We start from the raw sequence: 15,969 nt of genomic DNA on the forward strand, positions 1-15,969 counted from the left end.
AGCTACATTCAGATAAAATTTTTATTTCCTAGAGACAGTATTTTTTACTCAATTTAAGCAAAAACATCTTCAAGTCTGAACATATTATTCTGGAAAAGAAAAAAAGGGGACATGCTAGACAGACATAAAGAAATGAAACCTTCTTGGGGATGGGACTGTGGCTCAATGGTAGAGTGTTTGCCTCACATGTGTGAAGCACTGGGTTTGATCCTCAGAACCACGTAAAAATAAACAAAGGTGAAAAAAAAAGAAATGAAACCTTCTTTATTGTATTTGTATTTCCATTCTTATTCCTTTCAGCTCTACCAATTATAGTTCTTTAGTCCACACTGAGTAAAAATAAATAGAATCTCCCTAAACAAAGGATTCATGACTTGCTAGTAAATCACAAGATCCAAAGACTTAATACACATATGATTACTAACCTCATCTGAATCCAGAAGGGCCGGAAGTGCTCTGCAGAGAGAAAAACACTAAATTGAACAATGTAAAATAAAGCCGTAAATGGTTCAAAAAAGTGGAATAATGATTTTTTTGTTGTTGTTGTTAACAGGTATTAAACCTTGGGGCACATCCCCAACCCTTTTTATATTTTATTTTGAGACAGGGTCTCACTAAGTTGCTTTGGGCCTTGCTAAGTTGCTAATGCTGACTTTGAACTTGCAATCCTCCTGCCTCCCAAGCTGCTTGGATTACAGGCCACACCATGCCCAGTATGAACATGGGAATGTGGGTATCTCTTCAACATAGTGATTTCCTTTGAAAATATACCTAATTTAAGCTTTCTTGTGATTTAACTAAGATTTGTATCTTATTAACACACCCTTTAAGGGGAGAAAAAAAGCAAATAAAATAAACAAGAATCAGAGTTTACTAGAATTGTATAGAAAACAATAAACATGTTCTACAATATGATAGAATCAATATTTCATTAATATTACAGCTCTGGAAAGGAACTCAAAAATTTCAAAAGTACTAACTCATTGATTTTTGGGAAGATCTATAGCTAAATCTTTCTAAGCTGAAATGTCATCTGAATGATTAATCCCAATTACTTCTTTTGTACATTATTTCTTATCTACTAAAATCATTCTTCAACATTTTAAATTCTCATTATTATACTCCTCAGCTCTTTCATTTAAAACAAATAAGTAGTACTAACTTTGAAATAGGATCCTTACAGTAATAGTAATGATTCAAACACTTACACATCTGTCACAGAAGAAGGAACATTCTCTTCTACCCACTTCAAATCATCTTCCTGCTGGGAATATAACACCAATTGTTATTAAAACACACTTCGTAATACATCAAGTAAAAATATGTTTTAAGATCTTTAGTCTTTTTTAATTCTAAGAAGTACATTCATATAACAAATGAGACTTCTAATAGGAAAGTCAAATTACTAAAAAAAAATTTTTAATTATCTTCAACTAATTTCTCCCAAATGTCCCCACTACCCATTGTTTTTCCTGGTAACCATTGCTCTACCCTTACTTCTATGAATTCAACATTTTTGGATTCCTTATAGAAGAGAGATCATGAAGTATTGTTTTCCTGTGCCTGGCTTATTTCACTTAACAAATTGTCTTCCAGGTTCATCAATGTTATTGAGAATGACAAAGTTTCTTATTTTAAGACTAATCAGTATTAAACTATGTATATACACATTTTCATAATCCACTAGTCCAGTAACACTTTGGTTGATTCTATATAATTGCTATTATGAATGCTGCAATGAACATGGGAATTCGGGTATCTCTTCAACATAGTGATTTCCTTTGAAAATATACCTAGTAAGATCATACCAAGCTGGATCATATAGTTCTATTTTTGAGAAACTTCTCTACTGGTTTTCATAACGGTGATACTAACTTACATTCTTACCAACAGTGTGCAAGGGTTCCCTTTACTCCACAAGCCACATGCTCATCTTTTGTCCTTTTTTTTTTTTTTTTAAATTGGTACTGGGGATTGAACTCACGGGCATTCGACCACTGAGCCAAATTCCCAACCACCATCCCCAACCCATCTTTTGTCCTTTTGACAATAGCCACTCTAAAGGGTGTGAGGAGATAGTTCATTATGGTTTTAATTCTCAATTCTTGATTATGATGATGAGCATTTTTTTTCACATACTTATTTGTATTTGAATTGTTTTGAGAAATGTCTAATCTGGTCTTGTTTTTTTATGGGGTTGTTTTCTTGCTACTGAGTTGTCTGAGTTCCTTATATAAATTGCATATTTTTAAAAAAATACTTTGCTTAGTTGGCAATGGATGTTTATTTTATTTATATTTTTCATATGTGGTGCTGAGAATCAAACCCAGGGCCTCACACATGCTAGGCAAGCACTCTACTACTGAGCCACAATCCCACCCTATAAACTGCATATTAACCCCCTCAGATGTATGGTTCACAAATATTTACTCTCAGCCTGTAAGGTGTCTTTTCACCTGCTATTTACCTTAGAAACTATTTTTAGTTTAAAATAATTCCCTTTCTTTATTTTTGCCTTTGTGACCTGCACTTTTCAAGTCATATTAAAAAAAATCATTAGCCAGATTAAATATTATAGAGTACTTTTCTCCCAGTAGTTTTACAGTTTCAGGTGTGTGTTTAAGTCCTTAATCCATTCTGAAGACTCATATATGGTATGACATAAGGGTCAAATTTCATTCTTCTGCATATGTCTTTCCAGTTTTCCCAACACCATTTATTTAAAAAAACTATCCTTTCCCTATTTGGGGTCCGTGGTATCTTTGTAGAGAACCAAGTGACCATAAGGCATGAATTTACTTCTAGGCTTTCTATTATGTTCCACTGGTCTATGTGTCTATTTTTATGCCAGTACCATGCTGTTTTTTATTTTATTTTTATTAGTTGTTCATGGACCTTTATTTTATTTACTTATTTATATGTGGTGTGGAGAATTGAACCCAGTGCCTTGCACATGCTAGTCAAGCATTCAGTGGCTACCACTGAGCCACAACCCAGCCCCCCATGCTGTTTTGAAACAGCACAGCAGGTTTTTTTTTTTTCCCCTCTTCCCAGCCAGGCAGCAGGGTGGTAAGCTGGGGCTCAAATCCAGGGCCTATACATGCTAAACATAAGGTCTACTGAGTTACATTCCCAGATCTGTGTAGTACATTTTAAAGTCAGACTGTATAATGTCTCCAGCTTTGTTCTTTTTGCTCAAGTGTACTCTACTTATTAGGGGTCTTTTGTGATTCTTTTATAAATTCTAGGATTATTTTTTCTATTTCTATAAAAAATGTCATTGGAATTTTGATATGGACTGCACTGACTGCTTTGGGTAGTATGAGCATTGTAACAATATTAAGTCTTCTAATTCAATGAATACAAATTATCTTTCCATTTATTTGTGTCTTCTGAAATTTCTTTCATCAATAGTTTATGGTGTTCAGTATACAGTTTTTTTACTTCCTTGGTTAAGCTTATTCTTGAGTAATTTATTTTTCTGCAGCTATTGTAAAAAAGTATTTCTTTCTTGATTTATCTCTCACATAGTTCAATGCCAGTATACAGAAATGAAACTGATTTTGATATGCTGATTTTGAATCCTGCAACTTTACTGAAATTTGTTAGTTTTAATAGTTTTTTGGTGGAGTCTTTAACAGTTTCTATATGTAAGATAATGTCACCTGTAAACAGAAACAAATTAACTTCCTTTCCAACTTAGATACCTTTTTCTTCTTTTTCTTGCCTACTTGCTCTGGGTAGAATAAAATAATTTTGTTTTCAAAATCATGTAACAGAAATATAATGTCTACAGCCTTAAATGTTCTCTTCTCAGTGGCCTAATAGTGTTTTTTAAATAATATTTTTAGTTGCAGAAAGACACACTATTTTATTTATTTATTTATTTATTTATTTATTTATTAATGTAGTGCTGAAGATAGAACCCATTGCCTCACATGTGCTAGGCAAGTGCTCTACCACTGAACTACAACTCTAGCTCGGCCTAATAGTTTGTTTCATGCAGGCTTTGCCCCTTAAGGTTGGACTAAATTCTAAAGCCCTCCTATAAAAAATGAATACTCAATTTTTAGAACAAAACATTAGGTCTTTACCACAAAAAAAGACATCAGTTATTAACGGAACTATGACTTCACTGATGAAAACCATTAAACAGAACAATCAGATTGGTCTAGTATTTTTTTCAAAATATAGTAGCATATCATCTAGTTAAAGATACCTAGACCCTAGTCTCTCTTGCTGCCTGTTTTTAGAAATGTAAATGTGATAAATAAGATTGTAAAGTAAGCCTAATTATAGGATAGGTACAAAAATCATTAAGATGTAACCATAACTGCTGGGTTTTACCCAAGGCTAAAAGGCCATGCAAAAATCAAAGAGGAAAGGGGGGGGAAAAAAAGTGATACTTACTGCTTTATTTACCTTACTATTTCCATTAGGTTCTTGTTTGGTTCCTCTCATTTTCATCCCCTCTGTACAAGAAAAGGAAAAAAAAAAAAAACAAAGATATGTCAACTTTGTCAATAGACCAGCAATGAACATAAAATTGAATTCAGAGCTTTATTTTAAGCTATCTCTGTGAATTATAGAACAGATATCTCTCCATCTTTACATTTATACTGGAGAGTTCAAAGCTAAATTTCTAGCTTGTTTCTAGAAAGTAAACTGGACATTTAATGTGGAAATATTTAATCAATTTATCATGGCTTCATCTTAAAACTTATATACTGACTGGGGAATAGCTAGATGGTAGAGCACTTGCCTAGTATGCATAAGGTCCTGGGCTCAATCCCCAGCACCACCATACACCACACACACACAAAAAAAAAACCCTTAAAACTTATACTCTTATTTGCTCTTTATCTAACTTTACCACATACCAAATTCAGGAACAAAACTGTTATAAAATAATGATACACTATATGAAAAAATATTTAAAACACAAATAAAAGGTAAATTTTATCACTACCAAAGCTTTCTTTCAGCATAGGTTCCTTTTGTTCATCTTCCTCCTCTTCTTCAGACAATGGTGAAAAGGCAAACCTGATGGAACAATGTCAGAATAGAAAGAAAAATTAGAAAACTACAAAAACTGTTCTACTATCTGGATTACCCCCACCCCCCAGTACTGGCAATTAAACCCAGGGGCACTTTACCACTGAGCTACATCCCCAGAGCTTTTTAGCTTTTTATTCGGAGACAGGACCTCACTAAGTTGCCGAGGTTAGTCTTGAACTTGTGCTCTTCCTACCTCAGTCTCCCTAGTAGGTGGGATTGTGCCAGCATTCCCAGCTATTATCTGAATTTTACAGGACTTAAATAATTGCAATTGCAGTAAAATTCACAAAAATCAGTTTAGGGAATACTAATTTTTCCCTTCAGAAAGCTCTTAAATATCTATATTAGCAAAAGAGAAGCAGAAGAGTACCATACTTATGAGTGCAGGCTACCTGGAACCTTCAGACAAGTTACTTAATCTCTTTCTACTCCTAAGTTTCCTCATTTGTACGTGGGGATAATAGAGTATTACTTAAAACACTCACAGAGGTTTGTGCTTAAAACAATACCTGAAACTTCTTTTTTAACTCTTTAAGTTATTTTTATATGCATTTTTAGTTGTTGATAGACCTTTGTTTTATTCATTTATTTATATGTGGTGCTGAGAATCAAACCAGTGCTTCACACATGCAGGGAAGTGCTCTACCACTGAGCCAGAACACCAGCCTAATACCTGAAACTTTTAGCAAAGCACTCTGTAAGGCTACATATCATACAAAGTAAATTTTCATTTAATTTACAATCTCAGCCTTCAAACTGAGAATTAAGGAAAGCCTAATCTTGTGTTTTGCAGGTAATATAAAACTTGTTTCCAAGTGGGAAGCTCATAAGATGAAGGTTTGGTTTGGTACACCTCCGATGCTGCTCCCTCACACCTCTTTAAGTGACTCAGTAAAGTAGCTGCCTCAGCTTTAGCTTTGACCTCATTATGTACTTTCAATTTTATTGTTACCCTAATATTTTCATTCTGCTTTGTTTTTAAATCTTCCTTTCATCATGAAAACTCTTTAATAAGCTAGAAATTCAGAATGTCTGTCACTTGTTAAAGGTTAACAAATGTCATGGTAAATATCATAGTTAATGATAATACCTGACTGCATCTAAAATCAGAATAAGGAGACTCACTCTCACTACCTCTATTCAATGTTACATAGGAAGACCTAACCAATATAATAAGAATCAGAAAAAGGTAGGAAGATGATTTGTTAAGGAATAAACATTATGATTACTTTAGACAAAAACCCATCTGAGGTAAAATCTAGAAATTGTCAGAAGTAACAAGATAATGTATCAATAGCATTTAGCTGGGTGCAGTGGCACCTGCCTGAAATCCCAGCTACTCAGGAGGATGAGGAAAGGGGATTCCAAGTCAAGGCCAAGCTTGGTAGTTTAACGAGATCCTGTCTCAAAATTTAAAAAGGCTGAGGATGTAGCTTAATAATAGGGCACCCCTGTTTTCAATTCCCAGTACAGGGAGCAAGTGGAGTGGGGATGGGGGGAGGGGGAGTCAACAGCATTCCTACATATTTGGAAAAACCATATGTAATATTTTTGAAGCTTTCATTCATTTAAAAAACATAAATGAAGCACTAAAAGAATGGAAATAACATATCCAAAGATGGAATTATAAAAAAGATATAATTTCCCCTCATTAATTCAATAATTCAATTAAATTCTAATCAAAATCTTTGTAAAGTTTTCCTTGAATTAAACAAGCATATTACTTTTTTAAATTAACATTTTTAAAAAAGATTAGGGATAGAGGTTTAGGTATTCCAGGAAGTTATGTAATTAAACCAGGATACTGATGAAGAAGCAAAATAATGGAAAAAGAGAACACAAACATGGGCTGGGGATGTGGCTCAAGCTGTAGTGTGCTCGCCTGGCATGCGCAAGGCCTGGGTTCGATCCTCAGCACCACATACAAATAAAGATGTTGTGTCCGCCAAAAACTAAAAAATAAATATTATAAAAAAAAAAAAGAGAACACAAACAATTCTTGGTGAATGAAAACTTTGATGGTGAATTTAAAATAACCTTCTGACCTCACCTTAGGTTAGGAAAGAATTTCTTAAACAAGATACAAAATGTAAAATCCATAAAGGAAAAAATGACAAATGTGACTTCCTATTTCTGCATTTTTATATGACAAAAACAGCACAGAAAAATTAAAAGGTAATGAATATCTTCAGTACAACAAAGAAAATATTGGCTCTTAAAACATATTAGGAATTACTACAAATCAATACATAAATGACTGCTATGATTTGAAATGTCTGTCCCCTCTAAAACTTGTGAGAATTTCATTTCATTCTCAGAGCAACAGTATTTGAGATGGGGTTTAATGGGAGATGTTTAGATTGTGAGGGTTATACCCTGGTTAATGGACTGATCCTGTTATAAGAAATGCTTTTGCAAGTGGGCTCTCCCTCTTCCTTTATGTCTTCACCATATGATGACACAGTAAGAAGGCCCTCACCAGATGCTGGCAACCTTGATCTTGGGACTTCTCAGCCTCCAGATCAGTGAGTCAAGGAATTTCTCTTCATTATAAATTACCCAGTCTGTGGCATTTTATTAAAATGGACTAAAACAATGATCAGTAAACCAACAAAAAAATAAGCCAGCAATAATAGGCTAATTCACAAAACTAAATGACTGTTAATATATAAAATATTTTAAAAAGCTCAAATATAAGTGCAAATAAAAATCACACTAAATATTAACTCTTATCCACTATACCTTCAAAAATTAATGTAATAGGGAGATGTAGAAGGGCAGAGAGAAAAGCTTCTCTCCTATTACTATTATATACACAATTTGTTTCAGGTTCTTTAAGAGAATGCAATACAGAAAACACATTCCAAGTTAAAAATATACATACCCTTTAACTCAGTGATTTGAAGCACACTAATTAAATATTGAATTATGTGCCAGTGTGTCATGAAAAATTAACCTTATATAACCAACAGTGGTCTGACCATTCCCCTTGACTACTATGAAGTAATCTCTGTAGCACTGAAATATCGGGCCTGATGGGAATGTTTTTGTTTGGGAGATCTGGATAAAGACAGTTCAATAGTGTGATTTATGATAGAGGCTTTGGCTCCACCACATCTGTTCCAACCTCTGGAGAACTGGAGACTAAAGGTATTAGCCCAGCTTTCAGGAGGACACTACCTGAATAAATCTCACTAAAAACTCTGGACACCAAAGGTTCAGGTGAGTACCCTGGATGGCAATATTCTATATGTACTGTTACATACTACAGCTGGGAATAAGTAATGTCATCCATCACTCTATGAGGACACAATTATGACAAGTTTCTGTTTAGGCTCTTCCTGAACTCTGCCCCATGTGTTTCTTCTCTTGTATTTGTACCTTTCCTGTGTAATAAATCATAGGTAGCTATGAGCATTACCAGCTTTCACTAAGTTTTGTGAGTCCTAGCAAATGATCAAAGCTAAAACCGGTTTTGGGAACCGCCAGGCTTGCAATTGAGGTCAGAAGAGAAAGCTGTCTTATGGGGACTGTCCCAATGGACTTTGTAGTTCAGCTAACTATGGGTAGTTGGAGTCAGAAGTCAGATCCTGACTCACTGAAATATGCTGTTTAATAAAATAAAGGATGAGGGCTAGGGCTGTAGCTCAGTGGTAGAACACTTGCCTAGCATGTGTGAGGTACTGGGTTCGATTCTCAGCACCACATATAAATAAATAAAATAAAGGTTCATTGACAACTAGGAAAGAAACATTAAAAAAATTAAAATAAAATAAGGAATAGGAGGGTGGGAGTTAGTGAACCTTTGAATCCCATACTGGCATAGGGTCAGCCATGATATGGAATTGCAGCTGTGCTATTATCATTATTGGAATTAAAAATTACCAACAAAATTTAGAAATAATGGCTCAACTCCTGGGAAGTTGGCTTGATGGATGTATAAAAAAATGCAAAGTAACAAGAAAGAAGGAAAATGTATAACACTTTAGTTATTGTTTTTGTAATAACTAAAATGAAAATAAGGAAGAATGTTGGAGTAGATCCTTACGATGGGCCAAATTGGATGTAGGCCTATCTGACACTGTGTCAAGTTTGGGCTCTTGCTGAGTAGTTACAGCCACCTCTAAATCACTTCAAAAGGGAAAAACTATACTGAAACAATAAAGAGCAAAGATTAGAATGATTTGTAAAAGGAGAATGGATAAAAGAAGGGGGAAATCAAGAGGGGAGAGTTAGGGGACTTGCTCTAGCAGAGTGGAAGTCTTTAAATAGTTATTAGAAAATGGGATGATCCAGGTATGGTAGTGGGGCCTGTAGTCCCAGCTATTCCAGGGATGGAAGCAGGAGGACTGCTTGAGCCCACGAGTTCTAGGTCTGCCTAGCAATATAGTAAGACTGACAACCAGAAAAGGAAGGAAAGCAGGAGAAAAGGAGAGAAGGAAAAAAGTCAAAAAGAAAAATCCAGGAAGGAAAAACAGGCAGAAAGGGAGGAAGAGAGGAAAAAGAAAGGAGGAAAGGGGGAAACAGAGAAAGAGAAGGAAAAGAAAGGAGAAAGGTGAGTAAAAGAAGATTCTAACTTGAATAGGGAATAAAATGGGAAAGGATATACCACATTAAGCTACTAATAACACTGAAGTCATGGGGAATGGAGGCAATGTTTAAAAGAAAAGGGAAAGGGGAGATAATACAAAACTTTTTTAAAAGACCAATGAAGCAAAGCATTTTAAATACAGACATTGCTAGCAAGTCACCAGTATTATCTAAAAATAGACAGATTTAAAAGGAGAGTCCCCAAAACATCTATATGTTCTTTTTGAATAGTGAGATTTCAGATCTCCTCTATTTTCTTGCATGGCTTTTCTGTTACTTGACTTTCTTTTTTTTTTTAATTTTTTTTTATAACTTTATTTTATTTGTTTATATGTGGTGCTGAGGATCAAACCCAGGGCCTTGCATGTGCAAGGCAAGTGCTCTACCTCTGAGCCATAACCCCAGCCCCTTGACTTTCTTTCATTGCTATATTTAATTATAAAATTAGCTGTTCAAAGGGACTGGGTTGTGGCTCAATGGTAGAGCCTAGCATGCATGAAGCACTGGGTTCAATCCCCAGCACAACATAAAAATAAACAAATAAAATAAAAGTATTGTGTCCATCTACAACTAAAAAATATTTTTTTAAAAAATCTCGATAGATGCGGAAAAAAGCATTCGACAAAGTACAGCATCCCTTTATGTTCAAAACTCTCGAAAAACTAGGGATAACAGGAACATACCTCAACATTGTAAAAGCAATCTATGCTAAGCCTCAGGCTAGCATCATTCTGAATGGAGAAAAATTGAAGGCATTCCCTCTAAAATCTGGAACAAGACAGGGATGCCCTCTCTCACCACTTCTGTTCAACATAGTTCTCAAAACACTGGCCAGAGCAATTAGACAGACGAAAGAAATTAAAGGCATAAAAATAGGAAAAGAAGAACTTAAATTATCACTATTTGCAGATGACATGATTCTATACCTAGCAGACCCAAAAGGGTCTACAAAGAAACTATTAGAGCTAATAAATGAATTCAGCAAAGTGGCAGGATATAAAATCAACACACATAAATCAAAGGCATTCCTGTATATCAGCGACAAATCCTCTGAAATAAAAATGAGGACAACCACTCCATTCACAATATCCTCAAAAAAAAAAAAAAACTTGGGAATCAACCTAACAAAAGAGGTGAAAGACTTATACAATGAAAACTACAGAACCCTAAGAGAGAAATTGAAGAAGATCTTAGAAGATGGAAAAATATACCCTGTTCATGGATAGGCAGAACTAACATCATCAAAATGGCGATATTACCCAAAGTTCTCTATAGGTTTAATGCAATGCCAATCAAAATCCCAATGGCATTTCTTGTAGAAATAGAGAAAGCAATCATGAAATTCATATGGAAAAATAAAAGACACAGAATAGCAAAAACAATGCTAAGCAGGAAGTGTGAATCAGGTGGTATAGCGATACCAGACTTCAAACTATACTACAGAGCAATAGTAACAAAAACAGCATGGTACTGGTACCAAAACAGGCGGGTGGACCAATGGTTCAGAATAGAGGACACAGAAACCAACCCACAAAACTACAACTTTCTTATATTTGATAAAGGGGCTAAAAGCATGCAATGGAGGAAGGATAGCATCTTCAACAAATGGTGCTGGGAAAACTGGAAATCCATATGCAACAAAATGAAACTGAATCCCTTTCTCTCGCCATGCACAAAAGTTAACTCAAAATGGATCAAGGAGCTTGATATCAAATCAGAGACACGGCATCTGATAGAAGAAAAAGTTGGCTATGACCTACATACTGTGGGGTCGGGCTCCAAATTCCTCAATAGGACACCCATAGCACAAGAGTTATCATCTAGAATCAACAAATGGGACTTACTCAAACTAAAAAGTTTTTTCTCAGCAAAAGAAACAATAAGAGAGGTAAATAGGGAGCCTACATCATGGGAACAAATCTTTACTCCTCACACTTCAGATAGAGCCCTAATATCCAGAGTATATAAAGAACTCAAAAAATTAGACAATAAGATAACAAATAACCCAATCAACAAATGGGCCAAGGACCTGAACAGACACTTCTCAGAGGAGGACATACAATCAGTCAACAAGTACATGGAAAAATGCTCACCATCTCTAGCAGTCAGAGAAATGCAAATCAAAACCACCCTAAGATATTATCTCACTCCAGTAAGATTGGCAGCCATTAGGAAGTCAAACAACAACAAGTGCTGGCGAGGATGTGGGGAAAAGGGTACACTTGTACATTGTTGGTGGGACTGCAAATTGGTGCAGCCAATGTGGAAAGCAGTATGGAGATTTCTTGGAAAGCTAGGAATGGAACCACCATTTGACCCAGCTATTCCCCTTCTCGGTCTATTCCCTAAAGACCTAAAAAGAGCATGCTACAGGGATACTGCTACATCAATGTTCATAGCAGCACAATTCACAATAGCAAGACTGTGGAAGCAACCTAGATGCCCTTCAATAGACAAATGGATAAAAAAAAAAATGTGGCATTTATACACAATGGAGTATTACTCTGCATTAAAAAATGACAAAATCATAGAATTTGGAGGGAAATGGATGGCATTAGAGCAGATTATGCTAAGTGAAGCTAGCCAAGCCCTAAAAAACAAATGCCAAATGTCTTCTTTGATATAAGGAGAGTAACTAAGAACAGACTAGGGAAGAAGAGCACGAGAAGAAGACCAACATTAAACAAGGATGAGAGGTGGGAGGGAAAGGGAGAGAGAAGGGAAATTGCATGGAAATGGAAGGAGACCCTCAGGGTTATACAAAATTACATACAAGAGGAAGTGAGGGGAAAGGGAAAAATAACACAAGGGGGAGGAATGAATTACAGTAGAGGGGGTAGAGAGAGAAGAGGGGAGGGGAGGGGAGGGGAGGGGGGATAGCAGAGGATAGGAAAGGCAGCAGAATACAACAGACATGAGTATGTCAATATGTAAATCAATGGAAGCGTAACTGATGTGATTCTGCAATCTGTATATGGGGTAAAAATGGGAGTTCATAACCCACTTGAATCAAAGTGTGAAATATGATATATCAAGAACTATGTAAGGTTTTGAACAACCAACAATAAAAAAAAAAAAGAGATACATGCTAGTTTGTATTGCTACTAAGACAATGATGTCTTATATTGCTGATTTTGAGACAATTGCTGTTTTTACACACCAAAGAAGTTAATGTTCATGACCACATTTTGAGCAAATGCCAGGTTGGCAGATTAGTCTTAACAACTCTAATTAGGTTTCTTGAAATTGCTTAGTGCTAGGGATTCGTTTCTCATTAGGTTATCTTGCAATATTTCTTTCTATTTTTGGCATCATGTAAACCATCATCTTACTTTCCAATAGACCATTCCCTTCATGATTTGTTCTTGTTGTTATTCTCTAGTACACTTGTGTAATACTAAAATAAAAGTGTTAAAAACTAAAAAAAAAAAAAAAAAAAATTAGTTGTTCAAACTGGACACAGAGGTGTCCCCCATAATTCCAGCTACTCAGGAGTGTGAAGCAGGAGGATTTTGAGTTTGAGGACAGAATGAGCAATACCACAAGACCCCATTTCATAAAAAAGAGCTGTTCAGTTATTTACCTTTCCTTCTTTGGTGTGACTGTTTAATATAAGCTCTTAACTGTCTAACTAAAAAAGAGGACAGAAGGGTTTAAAAAAAAAGAGAGAGAGAAACAAAGGCATGGATATTCACAAAATAATAACAGGCAACTCTTTAATAACAGAGATTTGTATATAGTTGAACAAAGTGAATTCACATGTGGATTTTTAATTCCTAAGTCAATCGCTTAAGTCTTCATTTTACCCTACTGTTATAAAGTGAGTTGGGTAGGGCCTACAGAAATTTGTATTTTCTTCTGGACAGCTGACAGAAGAGACTGTCATTTACTTATATAATTATCAGAAGATGTCAGATTTGAAAGGGACCTCATATCATTTGATATAATTCGTCATCATTATATGAAAAGGAAACTGAGACCCAGAGAAATGAAAAGAGACAGCATGCCAAAATCACAAAGCAAATTAAGGAAAGCCAAGAAAGGAACCCAATTCAATTGATACCAGTCCCTACATTTCTTCCACTATATGACACAGCCCTGACAAACTCCTCTAAAGCACCACTCCTATTTCATTAAATAGCTATTTAACCATTAGCAGAATAAGTAAGAGTCCAAGAACCTCTGATTATTTGCTGATGGCCGCCAGAGAACCATGATGACGAAGAGGATCATGGAGAACAGCAACCGCCAGATGGCATCGTCCACCCACAGTTCCCGCCAGTCCTACAGTGAAGGTAGAGAAAAGTACAATGTCTATATTTTATTATCTTTATACTTTGTTCACAAAGCCCTTGGCATAGAACAAGAATCACTTATTTATGCACTTATGTTACATTTACTAAGAGCTTGATATGCGCTAAGTGCTAGGAATACAAAGTGAATAAATGTAGTTTCTTCCTTTGCAGTGCTTACTGTGCTTAAAGAAAAGGCACCATCTGAACAGAAACATCAAATTCACCAGCTCTTAGAATCTTTGGAGAAGGGTTTTATTTCGGGTAAGAAAAAGTAATATAAGGTTTTATACTTTATAATATTCATTTTCATTTTTTGCCAAAACAGAGTCTTAGCTGCCTCCAAATAAATCCTATTGGGCAACTGTAATTCACCAATTAAAAAAATGTGGGGAAAAAATCCTATTGGCTACAGACTTTGTGCTCAGATCTTAAAGACAGGGCTTCTACTCAAATCAGTACTATTCACACATACTTAAAATTCAGCACATTGGACCTCTGGTTTGAAATTTTTAATTAAGGTAAGCCTGGATTATGACAGGCTGTGGTTATCACTTAAAACATTCTCTCCCACCACAGGGATAGTCAAATGAACCAAATAAAAACAACTATCATACAATGGCACCATGAGAGCACAGAATTTTGGGAAGAGAAAAGTGAAGACCTCACCCTAATTTCTTATATGGTGCTTACCTTACAAGAACTTTGTCATTGTCATCAACATCATCATCATGCGTAAAACAGTACCCTATTTACAAATGTGTACTTATAACTTACCGATTGACAAGTCACTATCCTGAACTTCATGGTTGTCCAGATGATAAACACAATGGATGCTAACATAAAATAAAAAAACCTGATAAGAGCAGGTCAATGATGATTTTCACCCCCAATTAAAATTCCACACATCCACTAATCTCCAATACAATGCAATCACTTTCTATCAGTTATTTTCATAAATATATTCAATATTAATTTACTGAACAACTACCATAAGCAAGGTCCATGATACATACTCTTGTCAACACTTTCTGCATTTAAAGAAAGTTTTGTGATAATTTTGTTTACTATCTGACTACTTCAGTAACTCTCAGAATTAACACAGAAGCATTGGAAATATGGCTTTTTCCATATCAATATTTTATTTTCTTTCTTTCGTTTTTAGTAAAATGAGCTAACTTTTCATAGGCTGGTTACATGAGTAAAAAACAGTTGATAAAATTGCTGCAATACAAACAGAAGAATTAGTTCCAATCAAGGACAAACCTCACACTATTCCTGGTAAAAGGGCTAAAAAGTAAGTCAGCAAATTAGCCTAGTTTGGTTATAGTCTACCTAATGCCTGCTTTTTATGTACACTTAGCAAAATATGTAAAGTACCAAAAGAGCAATGTACCCTAATCTAAAGTTCTATACCATTTACTAAAATCAAATAAACAGATGGTAATATCTTTTAAAAACAATCCAAATGCTGTTTGAAGTTAACTTGTTTCAAGGAAAAAATGCCTGAGAGAGAGAGAATGGAAGTAGGAAAGGGACATGGTAAAAAGTAAAATTATATTAAATTGATTTTCAGCTAGTAATCTTTTTTGTTTTTTTAAACCAATAGATGCTTTTGAGAATTTGACAAGGGCTAAGAACTTTTTCCTCAAATTAAATGCACAAAACTTCTATGCCTACCTATGACCTCTCAGATTAAGAATCTCTGCTGTGAAAGGATCACAAGATCACATTTAAACAACAGAAAGAAAGTCCCAGACTTACCTGCCACTGCCAAGATAAGCGTGTTGGTGAAATGTCGATACAGAGAGAGCTTTACGATGTTCCTCCGAAGTTTTAATAACTTCATTGTTTGAGTCAGGCTAATAAATATGTGTTTGCAGGTCAAGGAATTAAAACATTCAGGGAAAAAAAAAAAACAGAAATCTTGCAAAATAACCCTTAGGTTTCTTGGACAATCTGGGGTTATAGCAATAGTTATGAGTCTCAGAAGCCTAAACTGTCTTATTTTCACTTAATCTCACAAGCA

At 35.1% G+C, this 15,969-nt stretch overlaps 1 protein-coding gene across 1 annotated transcript in view; it reads right to left on the reverse strand.

The window, feature by feature from the left end:
• Tmem87a (transmembrane protein 87A) overlaps positions 1-15,969 on the reverse strand; it is a 61,595-nt gene that overhangs the window by 9,805 nt on the left and 35,821 nt on the right. The window contains exons 13-19 of the mRNA XM_077799461.1: positions 15,705-15,809; positions 14,718-14,776; positions 13,829-13,932; positions 4,970-5,043; positions 4,411-4,472; positions 1,209-1,264; positions 426-456 (exon numbers count right to left, since the gene is read on the reverse strand). Of these exons, the coding sequence (XP_077655587.1) occupies positions 426-456; positions 1,209-1,264; positions 4,411-4,472; positions 4,970-5,043; positions 13,829-13,932; positions 14,718-14,776; positions 15,705-15,809 (491 nt within the window). The remainder of the gene's footprint in view (positions 1-425; positions 457-1,208; positions 1,265-4,410; positions 4,473-4,969; positions 5,044-13,828; positions 13,933-14,717; positions 14,777-15,704; positions 15,810-15,969) is intronic.

This window comes from Urocitellus parryii, chromosome 6 (assembly GCF_045843805.1).
Source record: "Urocitellus parryii isolate mUroPar1 chromosome 6, mUroPar1.hap1, whole genome shotgun sequence".
Classification (NCBI taxonomy): Eukaryota; Metazoa; Chordata; class Mammalia; order Rodentia; family Sciuridae; genus Urocitellus; species Urocitellus parryii.